Here is a 19,348-nt window from a genome sequence, read left to right as displayed (position 1 = left end):
TTATCTGAGGTTTTATTTTCTTTTATTTTTTCTTAAATACAAGTGAAAATTTATTAAGAAAGTCACAGAGGTAGAAAAAGGGAGCCGGCTGGGCTGCGTGGGCTCAGGAGACAAGTTCTGGAGGCAGAAGAAGGGACCGAGGAGCCTCGGGTTGGGGGTGGGGAGCACGAGGGAGCAAAGGTACGTGCCTTGAGGGAAGAATAGGGGGAAAGATGTGCAGTGCTGGAGAGACCGAGAACGCTGCTTTCTTCTGTTCTATCAGTGGCACGCCCTTCTTAAGTCTCCTTTGCCCTCACCCGCAAATGTCAAACACAAGGCCCGTGGGCTGAACCCAGCCCTCCACCTTGTTTTATTCTGCCTGGTACCTGTTTCTACCCAGTGGCAGTGCCGAGCTCCCTGCCCCCAGTCAAGGAGCAGTTACATTTGTACAGTCCTAAATTACATTCGGCCTTTGAAGGCAACCACGAGGCTGATGTGGCCCCCAATGCAAATGAGTTTGACACCCCTGCCCTAGCCCTTAGTATAATTAATTGCATTTAGTATAGGGATTTTCAAGCTGTGTTCCCAAGAGTAGCTGGAGTCTAAGCAGGTGACTTTAGAGGCCCAGAGAGCCAAGTGGGCAGGTCTTCAGCGCCCTTGTCCCTTCTTCAGCCAGAACCCTTGTCTGGCAGTAGCATGTGTTTCCCAAGAGATCTCACTGGGGGGTCAGCAGAGGAGGGGGCAGGGAGGAGGTGTGCAGCTAAAGCCCCCGTTGGCATCTGTACCATCTGGGAGGAGGCTGTCTGGATCTGTTGTGTTATTAGGGGAGGTGGACTTGAAATTGAACAAAAATGGTACTTGTGATTACTTAAAAAAAAACAAAAAAAGGAAGGTAAGTAAAGGGTGTGGAGGTGGGTGAAGAAGATGACTGTGTGCCTTTGTTCATCCTGTTGAAGTGCAGTCCTGAGTGTGGGACATGTCGGTTTTTTCTGCTCTCCCACTGTTTTGTTTTGAAGCAGCTCAAAGCTGCAGAACACCTATGAGCCGTGCAATGAAGATCACCACATCTTTTACCTGGATCGATCACAGCTCAACATTTGCTGTGTTCTTGTTCTCTCTCCACACATACATACTTTTTTTCTGAATCATTTGAAAGTAAATTGAAGTCCTCATGGTACTTCAGCCGGGAAAACTTCACTCATCACCTACAACAAGGACATTTTTCTAAATAATTATACTAATACTATACACTGAAGAAATTTAATATTGATTTTTTTAATAAATCATTCTTTAAAATGTTCTTTGTAGCAATGCCCTTGCCCCCAATCTCGGATTAAGTCAGGATCCTGCCTTCCATTGGCTGCTATGTCTCATCTTCTTTCATCCAGAACCGTCCCCCTTTTCCTCTTTTGTCTGTATTGACACTGACACTCCAGAGTCCAAGCCAGTTTCTCGCAGAATGTCCTATTTCTGGATTTTCCTGATAGTTTCCTAATATAGGTTGGGGTCAAGCATTTTGGTAAGAATACTACGTATGTGTTATTGTGTGTTTCTGTTGGGTCACATCAAGGGGCCCGTGATGTGACCTATGTTGGTCCCATTACCGATGTTGCTAAATTTGATCATTACTTGGTTAGCTTGGTGTCTACCGGTCTCTCTTACAAAGTTACCTTTTCTTCTTTGTTAACAAGCAAATCTGTGGAGACAGTGTGTAGTGTATGTCTGTTTCCTGAAACCCTTTCACTCCATGATTTCATGGTTCTTACCTGAATCTGTGGTTGCATTGGTTGGTGCAAAATAGTGATTTTCTAATTCTCTCATTTCTTCTGCATTGTGAACGGATATTCTGCTCTAAAGTAAGCTTTCCATTCTCTTCAGTGAGATACCTATCTTTAAATGTACCCACAGACATGTACATGTGCAAATATATGTAAATTATGATCACATACTGGTACCTCCATTACACAGGATTCTTCCTCACCTGCCCTGTCCTATTGTGAGAACCCTGGTTATCAGTAACATCAATATATTATTTGGAACCAAATACAACTGCTCTTTGTCCAGGTCAAAACTAATTTAGTATCAACAATTCTATGTATAGTTGAACCAGTATGTACTCATTTGCTACATTGATACCATTATTCCAAACAAACCTTCTCAGTAAAAATTTTAGACCTTGCTGTATGGTTACAATGCACTGTTCCAAAGTTGCTGGAATAAATTTTTTTTAAACTATGGTTTGGTGTCAATTGCTGTCTTTTTAATGTGATCAAAGAGCACACAGTGGCAGTGACCGAGGTCCAGGTGACGTCATGACTGAGAGGAAAGTGAGCTGTAACTTGTTTTCTTCGTTTTGTGCAGCTGTTTTGTTTCCTCTTTCTGCAGAGACACCCTGGGAAAATGCTTCTTCCTGCGCGTGGAAATCACACTCCGCGGAGCCACCTATAGGATCTCCTTTAGTGACACAGATCAGCTGCCCCCTCCTTTCCGAATCGACAACTTTTCTAAGGTATCCAGTGGGGTTCAGAGCCCGTTTGGCTGTTGGGAGGGTGGAGCGCGTACTGCCCGTGAGATGGTGATGAATGCATTTAAACCTGGGCTTGAAGGAGGCTGTGCAGGGACTGCTGTAGCTGTCCCTGAAACCCTTACCCTTAAGAAGCGGTTCCTGCTGGCTGATCGCTGAGCAGCCATTTCTGCACCTGACCTGAAGCCCCCAGTGCTTATCACAGTGCTGCTGTTTGGTCTGCGTGGCGCCCCCTGCAGACGCTCCACACAGAGCCTGGACCTGGGATCAGGCCGTCTGTGTCAGTGGGGATGGGCCACGCCACGGTCGCTTAGTTCCCGTGAGCATTTTTATCATTCTTACAAGTAGAGTCAAAATGGAAATCATTAGATTCTATTTTAAATTATGCCTTTGGGTTACAGCATCTTAAAATACGTGATTTTCCATAGCTAAATGCAGTTCTGTGTTCAAAGGGTGTCACAAGGGTGCAGGGAGAAGAGATGCCATCGAAAGGATAGGTTGCTTCCCCTTGGTATTCAGGGTGGCAGAGCTTCTTAAAGCCCTTTATCCAACAGGCTACAGCCCATGTCCTTCCACTGGTGGGCTTGTTGTAGTTGGGATGATTAGAAAGGCATTGGAAGAGGCAAGCTGGCGAGCCTCACTCGTGGTTGTGCTGTGTGTAGGATTCATGTGGGAAGGATCTGGCACTTAAACCTGGACAGCGCTGAGTCCCCTTCCAATACACCAGTCTGAACGAAAGCCCTCTTTGTCCTCTGCCGCTGCTGCAGGTCCCGGTTGTCTTCACTCAGCACGGTGTAGCTGAACCCCGGCTCCGAACCGAAGTGAAGCCCATGACCTCGTTGGATTACGCCTGGGACGAGCCCACCCTGCCGCCTTTCATCACCCTGACTGTTAAAGGGGCAGGTTCCTCTGAGATCAGCTGCAACATGAATGATTTCCAGGATAACCGACAGCTTTATTATGAAAATTTCATTTACATTGCTGCTACATACACATTCTCTGGGTAATTCTGGGTTAAATCACTATCCTTAGAAAGCAGAAGGCCCTAATGGTTAACTGGTTTTAAACTCGAGGCAGTTCTCAGAAGCCCGGAGGATGAAGATTCCTTTCATTCTTTACCAAATCCCAGGCTCAGGATCTTTCTTGAGAAGTCTTTGGTCTAAACCCTTTTGGCTAGGTTAAAAGCTATCCAAAGAGGCAAGAATCTTCTCTTTCTAAAGATCTCCCCAATAATCCATCCTAGTATTTAATAACTCATTAGATGTTGTTCTTATAATATCTTAAATTCCTCTTACTTTAAAGTGTTATCTTCACGTATTTGAAAAACTTCTTGCTGCTATTTTTAAGTTTGTTTTATCTCTTTCCTCTTTGAAACTGAGTAATCTTCATCATAATTATTTAAATCATCATTTTGACTTCCCTCTCCCATTGAGAATACTGATTAAACAGACACTTCAGGGTCTATCTTAATATTCCCCCCAAAGCCAAGCTAAGTGGCTTAATTTGACAGTAATTCCAATTGCCTTAGGCTTATAATCTTCACTGATCCCTGACTGGTTGTATTTTGAAAAGTCAGGTGAAGAATAGGGAGTTTATTCTAATTCTCCTATTATATTGGCACATAGATTGGCATGTTCAGATTTCAAACACTGGACTTTCCAACATTGTCATTCTGCCAACTCATAAGTAAAATTTATTTACTATTTGTTTCTGTGCTGGTTACAGGGCCAATTTTAGAGCTTCTCCCTGAAGAAACAGGGAGGAGTCTTTAGCGTTACAAGTACAAACAAACCACAGGCCGAACAGGACCAATAAAATCGTAGTTCTTCCCAAAGTGTTCTGAGTAAGTTCGCTTGTTGTTGTGTGTGCCTGAGGCCAGTAAAATAATCTCTGGGTCTGTGGGGCATTGCTCCTGCCTAGAGTCCAGGTTTCACTGGGGATGAGCCGAGGGGGGCATCTCAGCCTAGCGTCCCTTCTCCCCGAGCCTGCTGCCTTTCTCCCTCGCACCCACGGTGCCGGGGTGCTCATCTTGTTGTGATCCAGTGGGTTGTGTTTGTTTCTTGTTAAAGATTATGGCTCCTCTGGACAGTGCAACATGCTTAAGGTTTTAGTGCCTGAAAAACCAGTTCTTAACCTGGTTACTAATCTCGTTCTCCCCATAATGTTCTTATGTTAAATCCCAGCGGTTGCTAAGCTCTTTAACTGAAGAATCCCCATGGAGGATTATGAGCTTAATGGGTTGAACAGATATGGAGCAGACACAGAGAGAAGTTCCTGGGAACTGGTGTGCTAAGAGGCTGAATCATCTTTTGAAGTACATTGGATACTTCTTTGCATTTGTGAAGAGAACTAATGGTGGGAAAGAAGACTGGTTTGTTTCTGTTTCCTATTTTAAGTTGTGGTGAAAGTCACAGAACATAAAAGCAACTGTTTTAAAGTGGAGAGGTCAGCGGCGTTTACTGCATCCAGGGTGCTGTGCAGCGCCTCTGTCTGGGCCAGACCGTTTTCCTCGCCCTGAAAAGAAACCCAGAGCCATTAACTAGTTCCTCCCCCCCCACCCCCAGCCCCTGGCAACCACCATCTGTTTTCTGTTTCTAAGGATTTATCCCAGATATTTCACGTGAATTGAATCGTGCAGTATGTGGCCTCTTGCTTGTGGCTTCTCTCACTTAGCACCGTGTTTTCGAGGTTCATGGTGCGTGTACAGTGTTCCATTGCTGTCACGGCCGAGCACTAGTCCACCGTACAGGCGAAGCACATGTTGTTTGTCCAGTCGTGTTATCTCTACTACCTCTTGGCTCTTGTGTGCAGTGCCCTGATCCACATGCCCGCACATGTGTCTGTTTAAGTGACTGTGTCTCACTCTTTTGCGTGTGTGACGAGGAGTGGGGTTGCTGGGTTCTGTGGCGGTTCCGTGTGTAACGTCTTGAGGACCCGCTCTGCTGTCTGCCACAGGAGCTGAGCCGGTTTACGTTCCCACCAGCAAGGTGCAAGGGTTCCAGCTCCTCCTCATCCCAAGGAACTTGTTTCCTGTTCTGTTCCATTTTGTTAATTGTCACCATCCTGCTGAGTTTACTGGCATCTCATCGTGGTTATGATTTGCATTTCCTCAGTAACTAATCTTTCTGAGGACCGTTTCATGTGCTTATTGGTCACTTATGTATCTCGGGAGAAATGTCTGTTCAAGTCCTTTGCTCACTGTAAAATGTGACTTTTTGCCTTTCTGTTAAATTTTAACTGTTCCCTAGATAATAACAATACAAGCAAGGCCTGTACCAGATATATGATTAGCACATGTCTTCTCCTATTCTGGAGACTGTCATTTTACTTTCTTGATAGTGTCCTTTGAAGGACAAAAGTTTTAAATTTTGCTGAAATCTCACGTACCTATTTTTTTGTTACTTGTGCTCTTGATGTCATGAAAACCAGTTTCTTAAAAAAAATAATTGAGAAAGAAAGGAAGGAAGAGAGACAGAAACAGTGATTTCTTGTCCCACTCATTGATGCATTCATTTGTTGACGGTTGTATGTGCTCTGACCGGGGATTGAACCTGCAGCCTTGGTGTATTGGGATGACACTCTGACCAACGGAGCAACCCAGCCAGGGCTCATGAAAACTAGTTTTTAACTCTGAATTTATCAGTCCCCTTTTTTGATGATAAAGGTTAATGGCAACAGGAGAATAATCTAAGTAAACTCTCATTGAAATACCTCAACGTGTAGCCAGGTTGCAACATTCCATAAGGCCCAGGGCTCCTCAACCGCAGGGAAGCAGCGCCGTTGACTTGGGGGAAGGCGGTTGGGAGCCCTTTGCTTTCCTTTCATCCCTGAGGGACTTCTGGTTTCTTGCTGTGACTTCGAGGCGCAGTGATGCTGACCTCCCTGGCAGACAGTAGAGCTAATTCTCGGACCCTTGGAATGTCTGGCTTAGTTTTTGGTTTTTGGCCTTCAAAGATATGCAGTCATCCTTGTATGTCTGAATTTTACGCCACTAGAATTATTAGGAGGGGGAAGTGTCAGAGTATGTCTTCCAACAAATGACTTTGAATTGTACAGGGAAACATTCAGCCTTGATCTTTCTGCAGCATGACTCAGACTCTCGTCTGTGATTTAAAAACGGTCTCTTCCTTCTACCCTGTAGAAGCCTTTGGGGGTTTTAGGCATTTGCTTACAACGCGTGTGAGTGTATGTATATATATACATTTGTGTGTGTGTATGCATATTATAAGGCTTTCTAAACTCTAGTTTACAGGAGGGGACAGGAAGGCCTGTGGCTTCCAACAAGGCTGTTACCTGTGCAGAGCTCGTCTTAGATGTCTCACCAAAGACACAGAGAGTCATTTTAAAGAAGAAGGTAAGAAGGCTTAGAATTGGGGTTCGGAGTAAAAGACGGTCGGTGTGGAAGAGACTCAGGTCCTTTGGTCTGAGCCCACACTTCACGGCCGGGGAAGTGGAGTCACGTGGGGAGACTTGCTCAGGGTGGGGGTCCAGGTCACGACCCGGCCGCGTGCGTCCCCGCACGTGACACCTGCGCTGCGTGTGCCAGGCCTGGGTCGTCCTTGGTGCCCTTTTGGGGAAACGTAATTCTTGAACCTGTTTTCTTTCAAATTCATGACTTTTTTATTACTCTTCTTTCTTTTTCCTCAGCGGAGAGGGAAATGGTCAAACTGACCGTCTTTCCCCTTTTGGGCTGGCATTGGTTTCAGTTCAGTCTGGGGACACGTGCTTGCTAGTGCACCTGGGTGTAGAGAGGAAGGCAGCAAACCCTGGTCGGAAATACTGCAAATGGCAGGCGGTAGCAGCTAGGCCAGCCTCCGATATGGAAGCGATTTCACAACACAGAGGTGCAGACGTCACTTCAGGAGGAGGGAGCTCACCAGCCTTAATTCTGTGAAACGCACCGACCTGAGGGCGTTCTGAAGATTTTCCATAGTGGGAACCATGTAACCCCAAAATCGCCCCAACAGGGGGCGTCTGTCCCCTGCCTGAGTGGCCCAAACACTGACAAGGATGGTGTCCCTCACCTAAAGTGGTGTGGCACGTGGCAGCAAGGTGGATTGTGTTTGTTCTTTTGGCCTTGAAGTTGTATCGCTCTTACCATATTTTTAATCGGGGAACTAGGTTCCAATCATTGTCAGTTTTGTGAAAATGAAACTTTAATATATATGTTTCTAATTCAGCTTGATACTTTTAACAACTTTGTTGGGGTATAATTTATATACTATACAAATGACCCACTTAAAATACGCAGTTAAATGGCTGATAGTATATCCGCAGATTTGTTCAGCCATTACCACAGTCAGTGTCAGAACACGTCATCACCCCAAGAGGCGGCTCTGTCTCCTTCAGCTGTCGCCCCCACATACCGCCTCCACTCCCAGCCTACACAGCGACTGAGCCACAACACTCCCTGTCTCTGGGCTTCCGGTTCTGGACGGCCAAGTGCACTGTCTTTTACGAGTGGCTTCTTTTCAAGGTTCACCCATGTATCGATCTGTCAGTATTTCTACATGTATTTTTATGTAACCAGTGTGAAGTCATGTAATTCAGATTTCCTTAAAATGTTCTCGTACTTTATTTAAGGCTGTGCATACATTTTAGAAATACGTCTTGGGGGTGCTGATGAGAAAAGAGACCACGAGTCACAGTGTTCAAAAGTAAACAATTTTTGAGGCTTTTATTGAGAATTTCAAAAAGCAGTAATCTAAAGATAAAAGCAAATCTGATGGACTCATGTGAATTGAAAATAGAAATGTAAGAACCCTTGGAGATGATATTGTCAGATGACTTTCAAATGATGTTCAAGTTCATGAGGATATTAGGGTGAATGAAAACCAACTCAGGTGTATGATGACTTATCAACTTATGAGCATCAGGTATGGCGTGGTCAGCAAAACAAATAATGTGTGTGTACTTTCTAAGGGCCAGGTACCTGTTAAGCAGACAAAACCAGGCTTTTAAAAAAATTAAGTAGCAAAAAACATGTTAAGTAAGATTTTACAGTTTACACAGCAGTTTTTACAGTTGCTGTTTCACTTGGCAAGGATGAAAACAGGTGATGAGGAGGGTAGATGACAAGCCACGCGGACATCCGAAAGCGGGCAAAGCTCTGTGAAGCGCGTCAGGATGCGGGCCCACAATCTCTAATTAGGAGACCAAGAGTGGAGCGTTCGACATCTTAGGTTTTTATTTGGCTGATTGTTTGTTCACTTTCTATTTTGAAAGACTCTCAGGGTTACAGAGAAATTGGCGGAAGTTCTATAGACATCACGTGGTGATTTTGATGTGTCCTGTTACTGGTTACGTTAGGTGTAGCCCTTGATTAAGGTGGTGTCTGTCTCCCATCCTTCTGGTGAAGGGAAGGTCCTCCTTTTCCAATTGTACTTAGTAAGTATTTTGTGTGGAGGTGCTTGGAGACTGTAAATATCCCATTCCTCATCAGCTTTTCTATTTATGTGTGTTAGCTTGGACTTCCATAACAAAATACTGTGGACTCGGTGACTTGAACCCAATTAGAATTTATTTCTCACAGCTCTGGAGGCTGGAGGTCTAAGTTTAGGGTGCTGGCCAGTTGGGTTCCCCGATGAGATTCCTGTTCCTTGCTTGTAGACTAATTATGGCTTCTCATTGTGTCCTCAAGTGGCAGGGGCGGGGGCGCTCAAGAAAGCAAGCCTTTGGTGCCTTTTCTCATATGGGTACTGACTCTACTTATGACTTCACTGAGCCTAATTCATGACCCAAAGGCCCCATTTCCAAACACCATCACCATTGCAGGTATGGTCTTCAACAGAAGACTTGGGGGCAGGGAGGAGGGTGAACAGGTCAGCCCCTAGCATTATGTGTGGCACTCTGGGCTCCTCATTTGTTCACTGTGCTGTCATCTGTTACTGTTAGTGTTTACTTTTATGCTCAACTCCCATATTTGGCCAATAGGTGCTCCTTTACCCTCTGTGTCCTTTTGACACAGCCCCTCATTCCTTGAGCACTTTCTTATTTTCTGACACAGCAAGTCATTTCCCGGTGGCACATTCATTCCCCCAGCCTCCTGGACTTTTGCCTGCTTCAGTCTTGTCCGAAGGTTCTAGGACTAAATTGTGAGGGGAGGGGAAGAAGGGACTGGAAAGACGATGGCACGTCTCAGGTTTTTAAGTGGAAATTCTGCTAGTTTGCAGGCGATAGAGGAATCCCTGTACGAAAACTCGATTCGCCTGGGCATCCGGGCTTTGATTCCTGGCCCGGAACACCTGCAGGGTGACCGAGACGCGTTTTCCTGTGGCCGTGGGGCTGTGGATAGGCGTATTTTCCTACTGGGAGCAGAGACGTTAGCCTGTGGGGATGGCAGCTACGGACAGTGCGGTGTCACCTCTCTGTACAGACACAGGAGGCAGCAGCACACAGGGGAAGGGGCCTCGTGTGTTTCTAGGTCTGAGTTCTGGCTTCGTCTCCCAGGGTTAGATGCTATCTGGTATTTCACATTCCTCCCTGAGCCTCATTTTTACTTCTCCCAGGTTTGTGAGGAGGATCAGCCAAGATAACAGACAGAAAGTGCTATGTAAGGACATGTAATCATAATAATATGGTAGACGTTTGTTGAAGCCATACCCTCTGCCAAGTGCCTTGTATTTATTACACTTATGACAAGGAACTTAAGAGGTAGCTTATTTCCTGCCTTTGACAGACGAGAAGGCAGAGGCTCTGAGAGATGTAGTAACTTGTCCGAGGTCGCTCAGCTGGTAAGTGGTGTGGCTGGGCTTCAGATCCGGGCATGTGAGTCAGCATTCGTATTACTTTTTTCCTTTTAATTTGTAGAAGATAATACGGAGGTTGCCTTCCCAATGCAGAGGCAGCATGTGGATGGGTGTGTGGTACCCAGAAGTGTCTGTTGCTCTGGCGGAGCTCCCACCTGGTGAGAGTGGATGTGACTTGACAGGTCTGGCTGGAGTCTGAGTCCCCGGGGAGAGTGTTCCAAACGGTCAGGTGTCGCTGAAATGGGACTGTATGGATCGGGTTAGGAAGGCAGGGTTAGCAGAGTGGGCAGGCATGTCGGCTCGGGAAGCGGCTGCAGGAGTCAGACCTGCACTCCACCCCCTACTGGGTGGGAACCCTGGGGGTGTTTCTTCTCACCGAGCCTTAACTTTCTCTGTAAGAGTAATGAAGAGTGTATACCTCACCGGATGAGGAGTAAAGGAGTTATGTACATGTAAATCCATGGGTCAGTGCCTGGCACACAGTCCATTATCAATAAATGTTATTATTATTATTGCTTGAATATGGTGACTTATATAGACTTTCATGGATTGACCTGGAAGTCCAAGTGCTTTTTATAAAATATTTAGAATGAACAGCAATAAACTCAGTATAGCTTATGAATATAATCAACTTAATAATTGAATACAATCAGCATATCAGTTTGGTATACTTTCATTGTAAACATGGGAAGGAAGAAGATTTCTGGCAGTTGTGAGGATTAGCAGTGGTCAGACATCGAGAATAGCACATAGACTTTATATAACCGGGTCACTTGTGAACGTCAGGGCGCCTAAGAGTCACCGTTTGGAACAGCAGCTATTGTAGCAGAAGCACTGGTGGAGGTGATCAGACTTCACCTGACCTAGTTATAATGCTCAGAAAATATTATTTTTAAGATTACATTATTTGTAATCTTTGGTTCTTTGGTTCAGGAGTTTAGCCTGTTTCATCCAAAGTGCAAGTAGGAACACAACGGGAGTTGGAACTAAGCGTTTACATCACGTGGAAAGTGGCCTTTCGCACCGTTCCTGTCGAGAAGTCGGCGCTCACGCAGAGCGGAGGCTGCCCGGGACCTGACGGCTCTGTCTCTGTCCGCCCGCAGGAGCCGGGGAAGCGCTCCCAGCTGTGGAGGATGACTGGGGCCGGCATGCTGGCCCACGAGGGATCCGCGGTGCCCCACAACCCCAGTCGGCCCCTGGCCGCCCGCCCCACCGAGGGGTCTGCCATCTTAGACATTGCTGGGTTGGCGGCAGTCACTGACAACAGGTAATTTCCTGGGCGGTTTTTCAACAAAGATTTTCCTTCTTTATTTTTAGAGAGTGGGGAAGGGAGGGAGAAGGAGAGGGAGAAAAACATCAATCCATTACCTCTTGTACACACCCTGACTGGGAATGGAACCAGTGACCTTTTGCTTTGTGGGGATGGTGCCCAACCAACTGAGCCACACCAGTCAGGGCTCCTGGGCAATTTTGATTCAAGTTCATTGCTGTCCAATTCAGATGCAGAGGAAATTTGTACCAAAAAGTGAGAGTCTGTGAAGGAATTAGGACTTTGTATTTTTACATTTGTCATTTTCCTTGGTGACGGAAACCCATTGCATTCCCAAATATGAGCATTGGGCCTTTATTTTTTTAAGCTATTATGGACATGCCCATGAGATATTTAAAATTCAAGCAATAAGGATATGTTAGGAAAAGCGAATATTTCTTTCATCCAAACTTCCATCCACCATTACTTCCTAAAAGCAAGCAGTTTCTCTTCTTAAGTCTTTAAAATGTTTCGTTAAATCTTTTGAAAGCACAAATAAATTATTTGGAGAATAATCAAATGTGTTTTTGCGGTGAACTCCCTGGGTGCAAATCAGGTCTCTCCCCGCCCCCGCCCCCACCCCACCACCATTTATTCCCCTTATTTCCTCTTCCACCTTCACACACCCATATCAGCTCTTTAACTCTGAATAAATGTAGTTTATTCGCCTGTGCTTTAGTTTCTGTATGAAATCAGTGTATTTGTTTTCAGTTAATACTTTATTTCCAGAGTGACTTTAGAGGACTTACAAGTTAAAACCCAATATAAATAAATGTACTTGGAAATAAAACAGAACAAGGACTATTGAAAATATTTTAAAATGTGTTAGCCCTTTTCACTGCATGACAGCTTGTCATAGAGAGAATGCAAGAGCCTATATTATTGTATACGTAAATAGTGAATGTTATATATAAATATAACAGATCCTTAAAGTATTACTGTTACCTTGTGTCCCCCTTCTTGTTGCTTTGCAATTAGTTTTATTCCCTGTTCCTCATTAAGAAAGAGATACCCAGCTACCATTGGATTCAAGCTAACTGCCCCTTAGATGTTAAGGGTAGTGGGTATTGGAAGAAAGAAGAGTCAAACCACGACCCTGGTATTCCCTTCAGGCCTGAAACATGTGACCCGGGGCTCACTGCATTCTCTTCCACCCCAGGTATGAGCCGCTGATGCTGAGGAAGCCGGATCGCAGGCGAAGCACGACCCAGACATGGAGTTTCCGAGAGGGCAGGCTGACCTGTGGGCTGCATGGGCTGGTCGTCCAGGTCCGTTGCCTTTGACCTCCCCTGGGGCAGCAGGCAGTGGTTGAGTCTTCTTCGGAGCAGAGTCTCGGATGTACATGATGTGTTGTTAAGTGGAGAAAACTGATTACTGAGCAAACATGTAGTGTCTCAGTTTATCAAGGGTGTCGAGAAACTTCGTTGTGCGTGTATTGTGTGTGTGTGGGAACTGTCCTTGAAGGTCATGTGTAAGAAATGCGTTAGGGAGGGTTGCCGCTGAGTGATGGGATTTTTTAATTGGCTTAGTTGGATTTTTTTCTTTGATGTAAATTACTTAATTTTGAGAAGAAGGAAAGAAAAATGTCAACTGAAGAAGCCCACTGCTAGGTGAGCTGGACTAGTCTGAGACCTGTGAAGTTAGTGTAATAGCGACAAGAGTCTGTTGTAAAGTGTTCTCGGAGGTGGTGAGTAATCGTCATGGGCTCTCGATTCTGTTGATTTCTGCATTCCTAGTTGTGCCCAAATAAGCATTTAATTGTTGTAGCAGATGTCAGAGTGAAGATCGCTGTGGTTAGTTTCCCTCCTCCTCTGCTTAGCCAGTCTCCCCATGATGAACTCCCAAGTACTTTAAAAGCAAATACAATTGGAAAATGGCCAGGAGTTTGGATTTTCTGCCCTCTGGCTGCAGGCGGGGAAGGAGACCATGGGTCTGAGATGCGTGGGCAGGAGGGTGTCACCGAGGTGTAGGCATTAGCAGAACAGCATGTGTGACTGCGTACAGTTCTGCTGAGGCCCGGGGCTTTACCCACAAGGTACACACTGGAGTATTGCGCCCTGGCTGGGGAACTCCGTGTGTTTGTCCCCGGTGGAGGCCAGGCTGGCCTATACTGGGAGATTGTTCTCCAGGGTAGCGAGCAAAACTATAAGGAGCCTCTGAATGCTATTTGGTGAGATTTATTTTCTTTATCTCCATTGCCCTCAGCTTTTTTCATCAAAGACAAGCTGCTTACTTATATGAAACACACATCTGGAATGGATTTGTGATTTTCAATTAGCAATACAATTCAGACTTCTAGAGGCAAAAGAGGGCTTGTTATAATTGTTGGGTTCTCAGTCTGACCCTGACTTTACTTCTGGTTTGTTTCTAAAGCCCATGTAATTCCGATTCTCTTAGAGCATCCCCCCCTCGCCCCCAAATACATTTTGGTGTTTATTGTTTCTTGAATCTATTTTATCATTTCTCTGGTTGCGAATGACCCTATAATAGCAGTATTCAGCAGAGTAGAATGTGTTTGTGGTAGGGAAGTAAGCTTATTGCAATTGTATTATTCTGAATAAAGGAATTACAGGCATTTCCATGTTTCCTGACACTGCCCTTATAAGGTTGGGTGTGCACTTTCTTTCTAAACTTACAGCAGACGTGAAAGCTTTCTCCATGTGGAAATCTGTCCTATAAACCCAGTTCAGAGTCTCCCTTTCATTACTCAGTATTTACAAGTTAACAAAGGGGATCTAGATGCTCTGGCCCTGTGTGTGTTCTCCCCTAGGCCTCATCCTGTAGACTTCCATTTTGCATGGGGCCTGGAGCAAGAGGGGACTTTTCTACAAAGGCCCGAGTTACCGGGCCCCCGATGACATCCCTGGCCTCCCATTTCCGAGAGGCACCCTCTTTTGAATACCTGGGCTGGTTGTTCATCCAGAGACCTATTTGGGGAGCTTTTCAGCTCTAGAATTTGCTTCTTATTGGAAAGCTGAGTGACCATGACAATTGCTTTATTTTTAATTGTTTCCATTTTTAATCAGACCCTAATGAGAATTCTCAAAGAAACAGGGCTTTGGTACTGTCTTTTCTGAAGCTGTTTTTAATGACTAGAAGTTGTTACTAAATGCAAATACTGTCTTCACGGAACCCCCTTACTCAGAATTCTCTAAATTCACACAGCATAACTTTCTGTCTTGCCCAAGTAATTCTACTGTTTTACGTCATCCATAAAGTTAATAAGGAAAAGTTAATGCTTTGCTATACATTGACCATGACTATTGAAAAGAGAATTAAATCTGGTAACTTGTTTCAAATGGCATGGCATGTTCAGTTGTCAAAGTCAATGCCTTGCTTGTGACTTTTTTTTACACATCTTTACTCCATGTTTTAGGCCAAAGGAGGACTTTCTGGTTTGTTTGATGGCGCTGAAGTTGTCCTTGGTCCTGACACTTCCATGGAGCTTTTGGGGCCAGTTCCACCTGAACAGCAATTTATTAACCAAAAAATGAGGCCGGGTTCTGGGATGTTATCCATCAGAGTCGTCCCAGACGGCCCCACTAGAGCACTGCAGGTAATGATTTCTCTTAAACCGACCCGAGAGAATCTCACCGGGTCCCCTGGTGGTTAGTCATTCACTGAGTATTTATTGAATGATTTATGCTGGGTGTGAGGAGATGGGGTCTTCGTTTATAAAGTGGGGGTAAGCCCTACCTCACAGAGTTGTTAGAAGAACTAAAGTGTGAGTAAATACAAGGTGATGTAAAACACACAGTCTTAGAACTAAAGATAATGCAGGGTAACAGGGGACTCTCTGAGATAGTGCATTGTAAGCCGTATTACCTTCTTAAAGAACATCCTTCTTTTAGGCAAAGGTAAATTGAGGTTTGCACAGTCTTACCTGAGCTCTAGTTCCAGATCCCCCGTGGACGCCTGTCCCCACTCTAAGAGGCCTTCAGGGTCTATAGCTTGGCACCTGCCCTGTAGACTATAAAGAGCAGGTTCGCTTCACTGTCACCTGCGTCTTGCCTCAGCAGTGCTTCGGGGACCGCTGGCTTCCATGGGAATCGCGGAGCACGCAGTGACTCTTGACCAGCACAGCTGGCTGGTGTGGAATGGGTTTCGCTGTGTAAGCACAAGCCCTCTTAGCCCAGTCTTTTATTTGACCTCAGATAACAGATTTCTCCCAGCGAAAAAGCGACCGTTCATCCCATGAAATGGATGAACTTCTGGTTACTGAACAAGAGCTGCAGAAATTAAAGAATCCAGACACAGAGCAGGAATTGGAAGTAAGTTTTAAGTATTGCAGATTCATTTCTTTATCACAAATTTGGTTGGATTTTTGCTCTGGGGTATTCTCAGTTTAGGCCTTCTCTTTCCTTCCACCCTCTGTGAAATCTAAATGTAGGTGTTGCTTCATGGGATTTAATGTCATCACCACATGCATGTGATAGTGTGTCAGTTACCTGACAGCTAAAGTCAAAACAATGTGACAGATGTTGCTAAATTAAGGTGACAGTAAACAAAGCTAAAAAATTATTTGAATTGAACCAGAAATAGAGGTGGAGAATAAATAAGTGAGACAGATTTTTTGGGTGGAGGGACCCCAGTTGCTGCTGACATCATCCCCTGTCCCTGCTTGAGCACCAGAAGGAAGTGAAAGGTATGCAGAGGAACGTGAGGCGAGCGTGAGAAAACACACTTACTGGATATTTACCCCGCGGTTCACGAATCACACGCCCACGTGTGAAAGCCATGCGTTGGCTTTCATGGTAGTTCAGTGAATAGCTTAAGAGCTTGCATCCCAACCAAACGGAGAAAAACTGACTAATGATTATTTTCCTATAATGAGGTGCAGAGGGTCATCGGTACTCTGGTAGAGGCGTTGTCATGTCACTGTAGACTTCTGGTTGGGTGGCGACATGACGGAATGTGAGGCATCAAGGCAAATCACACGGCTCTGCCGAGTGGTTCTCACCTGCTCACAGGTACACTAGAGGGTTTAATCAGTTTATTCCTCACACTCTCTTGGCTGCCTCGAGCTCTGTTTGAAACCGTCAGTGTGCCAAACTTTGGTTTCCTTTCAGGTGCTTGTGAAGTTAGAAGGTGGAATCGGGTTGTCCTTGATTAATAAAGTCCCGGAAGAACTGGTCTTTGCGAGTCTTACGGGGATCAACGTGCACTGCACGCAGCTGGCAACCAGTCACATGCTTGAGCTCAGTGTACAGGACGTACAGGTGAGGCGCCGGGCGCGTTCAGAGTCTGTTCATCTTCTTGTATTCTTGCTAGATACCCAACTAGATCCAGTATTTGGCATTCTGCAAACTTCAGTGCCTCGGCAGAAATAGCTTCTTATGGCCCTCAAAGAAGTCGTTCCATGAAAGCAACTGTTTCTACCCGCCTTTTGTCACTAACCTTTCAAGGTGGCAGAATTCTGAATGTAGTAGCTAGTTCATCAGTAACTTGGGTGACTTAGTCAAGGTAGCACGGAGGAGCCCATGGTTCCCCATCTGGTCCAAATGGAAAACAACAAGAAATCATCTAACCGTCATTTAGAGGAACTGAAGTTCATCGAAGGAAGGAAAACAAGGGAACCAGACCTGTCCTTCTGGCCAACACATAGTGACAGCATCCAGATTCACTCTCTTACCCGAATCACCCCAAATTCCAGACAAAAAAAGGAGACAACAGGTTCAAGACATTGGACACCAGGCAAAAAAGACAGTGGCCCGTGAGAGGTGGGAAACCAAGAGGTGAGCCCTGCAGTTGCCCCAGCTTACTGAGGAAGTTTCCAGGCCCTGGCACTAGGAGGGGACAGTTGAACAAACAGAGCTGGAGTCCAAGGACCGAGGCAGCCAGAGTTCATAGGACATCACACCTGGGAGGGACGTGCTTCACAGCAAGAAAACACGGGAGGTTTCCGGGGGCCCTACGAGTGTGCAGCAGAGGACAGATCGGCGCGGCGTGCGAGGAGGCTGCCGTCCGAACCACCCGAAAGCGTCTCGGGGACAGCGCCTGCTGCTCCCCCAGCGCTGGAGATGGTGTCCTTCCTCCCAGTCAGACAGGAAAACTAACGGTGGGTGGGACATTGGGAGCAGTCCTCTACAGATCTGGGCCCCGTGCTGAGCTGTAGGTAGCCCTCAGCCGAGCCCTGCTGCAGACCTGCCTACAAACCACAGAGGGGTGGGTTTGTTTCCAGGTAACTCACTGTGTCCCTGAACAAAGTGAAGATGCAGTGGAGTACGGACATATTCAGCACCCAGAGTAAGATTCACAGTATAAACATGCTCTCAAAAGTACCAGTGTGCAGAGGGGCAGGAAAACACGATACACAGTCAAAAGGAGAATCGGTCAGAATGGATCCAGGGGCAACACAGATGTTAGAAGTCTCAGAAAAGGACAGACTGTTATGATAACTGTATTCTACATGTTGAAAAAGTTGAGTAGAGACATGGAATATGTAAAAAACTTAAACTTCTAGAGATTAAAATGAAATGAAAAATACACTGGATTCGATTAATAGCAGATAATGCATTACAGAAAAAGGGTCAATGAACTTGAAGACATAGCAGTAGAGACTATGCATATTTAAATGCCCAGGGGAAACACAGATGGGCCTCATTTTATCGCACGTCACTTTATGAAGCTCACGGATACTGTATGCTTACAAACTGAGCATCTATGGCAACCGTGTGTCCAGTGAGTCTGTCGGTACCATTTCTCCAGCAGCATTTGCTCACTTTGTGTTGTCATATTTTGGTGATTCTCACACTATCCAAACTTTTTCATATTATTCTATTTCTTATGTGATCTCTGATGCTATAGTCTAGTGGGTTGGGGTGCCAGGAGCCACGCCCGTTCAGGGACGTGCACTCAATCAGTTAAGTCTTGCGTGTGTTCTGACTGTCCAACCAGATGCCCATTCTCTCATCTGCCTCTCCTCAGACCTCCCTGCTCCCTTAGACACAACTTGAAATGAGGTTGGTTAATAACCCTACGATGGTCTCTAAACACTCAAGTAAAAGCAGGAATTACATGTCTCTCACTTTAAATCAAAAGCTAGAAATGGTTAAGCTCAGTGAGGAAGGTATGTCAGAAGCTGAGACAGGCTGAAGCCAGGCCTCTTGCACCAGACAGTGAGCTGAATTGTGAATACAAAGACAATGGCCCTGAAGGAAATTAAAAGCACTTCTCCAGGGAACACGACAATGACAAGAAAGTGAAAAACCTTACTGCCGACAGGGAGGAAGTTTTAGTACTCTGGACAGAAGATCACTCCAGCCACAACATTCCCTTAAGCTATAGCCTAATCCAGAGCAGCTCCTAACTCTCTCCAATTCTGTGATGGCTGTCAGAGGTGAGGAAGCTGTGGAAGAAAAGTCTGAAGCTGGCTGAGGTTGGCTCATGTGGTTTAAGAAAAGAAGCCACATCCATAACGTAGAAGCTCAGGGTGAAGCAGCAGGTGCTGATGCAGAAGCAGCAGCGAGTCGTCCAGAAGACCTGGCTAAGGCGTTTCACGACGGAGGCCACACTGAGCGACAGATCTTAAGTGTAGGTGCAGTGGCCTTGTGTGGGAAGAAGATGCCATCTAGGACTTCCGTAGAGCAAGAGGGGAAGTCAGTGCCTGGCTTGGGAGGACCACTGACTCTCTCTGGTCAGGGGCTAATGGCAACTGGTGACCTTTAGTTGGAGCCAGTGCTTGTCTACTATCTGAAAGTCCTAGGGTCCTTGAGAATTACGCTGCATCTACTCTGCCTGTGCTCTGTACACACAAGGCCTGGGTAAGACAGCACATTTGTTTACAAC

At 45.6% G+C, this 19,348-nt stretch overlaps 1 protein-coding gene across 11 annotated transcripts in view; it reads left to right on the top strand.

The window, feature by feature from the left end:
- VPS13D (vacuolar protein sorting 13 homolog D) overlaps nt 1-19,348 on the top strand; it is a 231,178-nt gene that overhangs the window by 111,763 nt on the left and 100,067 nt on the right. For 10 of the 11 annotated variants that reach the window (XM_053660580.1, XM_053660579.1, XM_053660578.1 and 7 more), the window contains 8 exons: nt 2,365-2,488; nt 3,271-3,506; nt 6,749-6,857; nt 11,355-11,518; nt 12,720-12,828; nt 14,937-15,116; nt 15,715-15,831; nt 16,630-16,779. In XM_053660580.1, the coding sequence (XP_053516555.1) occupies nt 2,365-2,488; nt 3,271-3,506; nt 6,749-6,857; nt 11,355-11,518; nt 12,720-12,828; nt 14,937-15,116; nt 15,715-15,831; nt 16,630-16,779 (1,189 nt within the window). Of the gene's footprint in view, nt 1-2,364; nt 2,489-3,270; nt 3,507-6,748; nt 6,858-11,184; nt 11,317-11,354; nt 11,519-12,719; nt 12,829-14,936; nt 15,117-15,714; nt 15,832-16,629; nt 16,780-19,348 lie in introns of those variants that run through there. The other variant, XM_053660583.1, reaches the window with a different exon arrangement.

The sequence above is a fragment of the Artibeus jamaicensis genome, unplaced genomic scaffold (genome assembly GCF_021234435.1).
Source record: "Artibeus jamaicensis isolate MK-2021 breed Jamaican fruit bat unplaced genomic scaffold, CSHL_Jam_final scaffold_847, whole genome shotgun sequence".
NCBI lineage: Eukaryota > Metazoa > Chordata > Mammalia > Chiroptera > Phyllostomidae > Artibeus > Artibeus jamaicensis.
Note: the sequence above shows the minus strand (reverse complement) of the source record. Positions and strands in the feature narration are given on the sequence as shown.